This window comes from Azolla caroliniana, unplaced genomic scaffold (assembly GCF_043228905.1).
Source record: "Azolla caroliniana isolate FFs.n. ecotype wild unplaced genomic scaffold, voAzoCaro1.0.p SCAF_15, whole genome shotgun sequence".
Lineage (NCBI taxonomy): Eukaryota > Viridiplantae > Streptophyta > Polypodiopsida > Salviniales > Salviniaceae > Azolla > Azolla caroliniana.
In genome coordinates this window covers 6,486,921-6,492,920 of record NW_028230450.1, presented here as the reverse complement: position 1 = coordinate 6,492,920, position 6,000 = coordinate 6,486,921, and the positions used below count along the sequence as shown (strand labels likewise).

At 36.8% G+C, this 6,000-nt stretch overlaps 1 protein-coding gene across 2 annotated transcripts; it reads right to left on the bottom strand.

Annotated features, from left to right (window-relative positions):
• Positions 1 to 2,184: 2,184 nt before the first annotated feature.
• On the bottom strand, positions 2,185 to 5,320 carry LOC147854496 (putative serine/threonine-protein kinase PBL11). Of its 2 annotated transcripts, none has more exons than XM_087331640.1 (6): positions 4,958 to 5,320; positions 3,644 to 4,029; positions 3,383 to 3,518; positions 3,162 to 3,295; positions 2,952 to 3,075; positions 2,185 to 2,747 (listed from the first exon to the last, which is right to left on the bottom strand). In XM_087331640.1, exons 1-6 carry the CDS (start codon positions 5,037 to 5,039, stop codon positions 2,413 to 2,415), a joined length of 1,197 nt encoding a protein of 398 aa, XP_087187766.1. In that variant the 5' UTR covers positions 5,040 to 5,320; the 3' UTR covers positions 2,185 to 2,412. The 2 variants fall into 2 exon arrangements, with proteins under 2 accessions (XP_087187766.1, XP_087187765.1); XM_087331639.1 differs by having other exon boundaries at positions 3,162 to 3,298; positions 4,958 to 5,313.
• Positions 5,321 to 6,000: the final 680 nt, after the last annotated feature.

Genomic DNA, 6,000 nt, shown 5'->3' with positions numbered 1-6,000 from the left:
AAGTGTGCTAAGTTAGCCCCATGGTTTTCTGGACCTTTCATAGTCCTCAAACGCATTGGTTCATCAGCCTATCGTTTCGCACTTCCTGATGGTGCCGAAATCCCAGTTTTTCATGTAAGTCGTCTAAAAGAACTACTTGGTTTTGGCGACAATACAGTTACAACCAAAACTCTGGTTACTTTTGAAGATTTAGCTTCTAAACCACATGTACCAAAGAGAATTCTCAATGTTAAAATGAAGCATGTGCATTCTAAAATAATCAGAGAAATTAAAATTAAATGGACGGATAAATCTAGGAATTTAGACAACCCATTAAGGCCAAGTGTGAACATGCTTGGGGGCCTTAGGTTATGAGGCCTAGCTACCCTCATTTGACACATTATCGATTACGTCAAAACTTTGATCTTGTGGTGATCAACTCTTGTAGTGAGTGCGCGCCAATACCCGGTACAACTTGATGCCACGATGGTGGTACGGGACGCCGATCGAGGCTCGAGTCCATCTTGATCCCTTCGCTTGGGGGTGATCAAGTGGATCGGCACCCTTCTTTCTCTCTCCTCTCTTATCTATCTATCTATTATTTCCTTATCATATGCTTACATTAGGATTAAGCTCTAACAAAACTACACGTCAAACTTATTTGTGGTCACTAACATAGAGGTAGCTTGTGACTATTGGAAACTTAATTGATGAGTTGTGAGTCATTAGGCACAACACTCTTCTTCTTTTGCAAGCCCTCTTGATGTGGTTGGCCTTATCAAATTGCCAACTTTCTGGATTAATTTGATGGTGTCTTCCGATTGTTGAAGTCCCCTTCTTTTAGAGTTCCTACTTCCATATTGTCTTTCTATGTCTTGCTCATTGTTGCACACATAGAAGTTAGGTTCAATCTACTAATGATGGGAAAGTAAGTGGGAAATCTAAAATATCCTCTTCATTAAGGCAAAGGTATCTCCAATTCACTTGTTACACAAATGGATTTTCGTAAAGGAAGTGGTAAATCTAAAATATTCCCTTCATTAAGACAAAGGTATCTCCCATTTAGTTGTTACAAGAATGGATTTTTGTAGACATGTGTCCCAAGGTGTGTGTTTAAACTTGTTATATCAACATGCTTGACTAACAAACATAGAGCTAGTGGACGTTTTGGTAAAATTCCTCGAACAAAAGAGATTCTTGTTCAAATAGACACGGCCAAAGCCATAACCAATTTTGAATAAGAAAGGAAAGCAAGAGAAGGAATCTATATTCCATATTCAAGAAAAACATGATTAGTCTTTGGATGCATCAACCAAAGACTAGCTTTATATGGTTATCATATCAGATGTTGTTGTAACTATCATAGGAGGTGCTACAATAGCTAATCTGGGTAATATTGCAATAATGTGAAAAGTTACAATACTACATGTAAAATGTTACAATAGTTATTCATGTTCCTTCGATGATTATAACAGTAATCACTTGTGTGTTCAAGGTGAAATATAGACATTTGCCAAGAGCCTCCATAGTGTGGTCTCCATTAAGTTGGTGTTTGTGAAACTATAATATATGTACAGGCTTCATGGCCAAAAAGACAAATTCACTGTGGATTATTGTCCATCATAAAAACTAATGTCAAAATGTAGCACCATGTGAGATGATACAATAATGGGAAGATTATGAAATGGTGTAACAATGTTCATGATAGATTTCATCGTCCAAGCAATAGAATCTTGCATGCTAAGATAAGAGGCCATTGTTTTCTTCAATGAAATCTATATCTTCTATGGTAGCATACACATATCCATTCCTTGATGCTTGAGTTTTTCAATGACAATATCATTTTACAATGCACTCATAAAGGGTTTAAGCAAAGAGCCATTTATGTGACAATATCAACTCACAATGTACTTGTAAAGGTTTTATTGTTAGAGTCATTTATGTGACAATATCAACTCACATCTCAATCAAGACGGAATTGAGAAAGTAGGATGCTTGAAAGAAAATTAGTTGTTTGGGCTGCTGTTAAGTGTGCAAAATTCCGTTCTTTTGTTCAATTACTCAATTGTAAGCCTTGGATATGAAAAGCAAATCACTTGCGATCGCATTGATTCCAATCACACAATTCTATCCCACAATGAATGGGAAAGTGCCAACCAAGGACAAACCCTGATAACTGATCCATGACACTAGGCTTTCATATACACTTGCTCCTTGAACCAATGATCTTGATGATATGTAAACACATCGTTCTTACGGATAGCTCAACAGGTGATCCATCGCCTTCTTTTCACTTACATGGCTGTTTACTAGTTTTTTTCCCCCAGTCAAAAGCATCATTTTCTGACCTCGATAGAGATAGGGTGCTATAAGTTATACATTTGACACCTTTATAGAGATAAGTTGCATCGGACAACTTGATGATAAAGTGAGTTAGCTGTAAGTTGCATCAGACATGCCTTTCATGTCAGCAACAACCTCCAATATTTGCACAACTTCCTTCATAGGAGGCCTGTGTTTAGAAGTTCGGTTAAGGCAAAGTTTTGTCACATCTGCAACTTTCTGGGCTCCAGTTACTGAATACATTCCATCTAGCCTCGGATCGATAATGTGAAGTAATTTCCGTTTGTCAGAAAGATATGGCATAGCCCACTCTACCAAAAAGTGCTCTTTTCGAGGTCTCGATTTATCTATTGCTTGTCGACCCGTAATCAGCTCAAGAAGCACAACACCAAAGCCATAAACATCACTTTGTGTTGTCAGATGGCCTGCTCACACAACCAGCATAAAGACCATGTGTTATCCTTCTTTCCTTAGAAAACCAAGCACCTGCACTAGGATCAGAAGTCTGTTTCATTGATAACTTATACACACTAGAACTAGCATTCTACTAACCGCTACACGCAAGGATTAAGTCTATTTCATGGAGACAATCCTAGCCATATGCTTATACTGTGAACTTGAATGCTTACCAGTCATAAGGTATTCAGGTGCAGCATAACCATGTGTTCCCATGACACGCGTAGTCACATGAGTTTTATCGCCTTTTGGTCCGTGTTTAGCCAGTCCAAAGTCTGATAGTTTGGCTGTGTAATCCTATAGCATACGCATTGAAACACAGCTGTTTTATATCACACATGCATAAGAAATATATATACATTTGCAATTATTTACATACATACCGAGTCTATAAGTATATTGGATGGTTTGAAATCCCTATATATTACAGGTTTCTCTGCTCCATGAAGAAAAGCCAGCCCCTTTGCTGCACCAAGTGCAATCTTTATGCGATTCACCCATGATAAAGGTGATGCAGCTCCTGGATAATGACATCAGACACCATACATCAGAATGAGATTGAAAATGGAAACTGAATGCTTATTGTAGGGATTCAAAAATTTACGTTGGAATAGAAGGGAATCAAGACTTCCGAGTTGCATGAACTCATACACTAACAGCCGATGTTCTTTTTCATATGAATAACCAATTAATTTCACAAGGTGCGGATGATGCAACTGGCCTAAAATTTTAACTTCTGTCTGAGACAAAGAGAGGACAAGGCAAGTCTTCTCATTGTTAGCTAAAATAAAAGTGAAGAGAAATCATACAAATCATTCTTTAAGAACATATAAAATAGATGAAAGTATGTGATGAGAAACCATACCAACCATTCTCTATGTCCTTGCATTCCCTTCTGATTCAACATTTTCACAGCAACAACAATGTTGGTAGAGATCTGCGCTTCAGTGGATTCAAACACATCAATCCAACCTTTATAGACAGTCCCAAAACCTCCTTCTCCCAGTGCCTTATCGGGATGAAAATTCCTAGTTGCTAAACATAGCTCGCAATATGTGAAAATACGCAACTTTGAATCCGTAAAAGTTTCTTCATCTATGTCAAATGACTCATGTGCATCACACGCCGACAAAATATTTTCTTCCTTATTATCAGTAGATGTCATAGTGACTTTAACAGACATCTGGTGAATTTCTGGGGAGATTGGCTGAACTAAATGATTCTTTGTAGGTAAATGTGATTCTGATGTCACTGCACAGTTAAACATATATATTACGTGCCATATCCTGGTGAAATTTACTCTGGTATTTTCATTTCAAATATAAATCACATGGCACTCTGGAATTGCAAAGGAGGCAATTGAAAAAACTAGAAGAAATATCCTTTAGAAAGGACAACATTGAGAGAATTGGGGTTCCAAATTAAGTGCACATTTGCATAATGATGACCTACTTCCAAGATTATTATAGGAGCATGGCTAAAATGTTACAGCCTACAAGATTCAACCAAAGAAAATAAAAAACTAAGAAAGAAATAACACAAACAGACAATTTGAACTTGCATACCTAAACTGTTTTCAAGGGCAATAAACTGGCAAGGAAAAAACAAATCAGTCTAATTTCAAGCGTAGTTATATAACTCTATGAATACTGAATGAAAAGTGTGGAAGGAGTGTCATTGCCCTTCAGGGAGAGATGTTGAGAACATCAAAACATAAGAATTGGAAATAATGAGAAACTCGTGAGTTGAAAGGACAAAAGGTGAGCATCATATTAATACTTCTAACAGGGCATTTAGTGTTGAACCACATAGAGCTTGTGGAATGTTAACAGGGTAAGTGTTCTTTAAAAGAGATGAATTTATTTATGTTTAGAGATAAATAAATTTGCACGTTTTCGAAAGGATTTTTGAATAGCTAAACGTCTATAAATGAGAATCTACCTATCTTTACATTTATTCATGCATTAACCAAATCTTCAAGGAAATGCTTTCCATAAATTAAGAAGAAAAATCAGAAATGTAGGAAACATATCTGGTGAATGAAAATTTTATCACTTTTTTCGTGCATTAAACAATGATTCATGGCATTATCATCGAATTACACAGATAAAAAAATATCTTACGCTCACGTTATTATATAAAAGTGTGTGTATGTGTATATATTGATATGAAATTTTACCTGTGTTCGAAGTTTTCCTGGCTTCTTGTTTGCAAGAATTGGAGGTGAAGGTAACAAGGAAGTTTTTCAAACATCTACACATCCTTGTAACAAATATCCTCTATGCTTTAGAGTTGCTCCTTTGATTCAGAACCTACGATTTCTAGACCCAGACAAATAATGAAGAAAATAAAAAGTAGACCAAAAGAAAAACTACACACATAGGTCTAAACAAGAAAAGAGTAGTTGGTTGTCATTCTTTTTTCTGAATCTTTGCTATATCTATCATTCATTTGCTTCCTTTATATATTTTCCAACAGAATTACTAAGAAAGAGGTTCAAAGAATGGAAAATCTAGACAGCATAAAAACTACAAGCAAGTATATAAAGGAGAAACGTTCTCATACTTTTTCTGACTCTTTTTCTTTGATCGATCTAGATCACTCTGCTTTTCCTTCTTCATACATTTTTGACACGTTTGAATAAAAAAGCAGAGAAGAAATACAAAACTAGGAAGAGAAAACTTGCAAAAACTACAGAACTAATATATCGAATAAGAAATGCAGCATAAAACACCATGCCTTCATCTCATTCTCTATTTTATTTGCTTGTCTGAGTCAATAGGATCAAAAGTATTCACCTTTTCTGATCCATCACAGTTTGCTTTGATTTGCGGCTACACTGACAAAAGGAATGGTCAAGAGAAGAATTTGATTCTGTTTCAGAGGAGGAGGAGGAGGAAGAAGAAGAAGAAGTCAGGGGAAGCTATTCTTTATTCTTTATATCCACTTTCTGTTTCACAGTCAGAAAATTCAAAACAATTGAAAGGGCAGAGCCGTCGATCGACGGATGGATGGGATGGGATGGGATGGGATGGATGGGATGGATGGATGGGATGGATGGATGGATGGATGGATGGGATGGCATGGATGGGATGGATGGATGGATGGATGGGATAGAGACAGAGACAGAGGGAGAGAGAGAGCAGAAGAATCAAAATGTGTGAAAAAATGGACGGAGAAGGGTTTCTTTGTCTTTAGGGGACCTAGACAAAAGGAAACCCC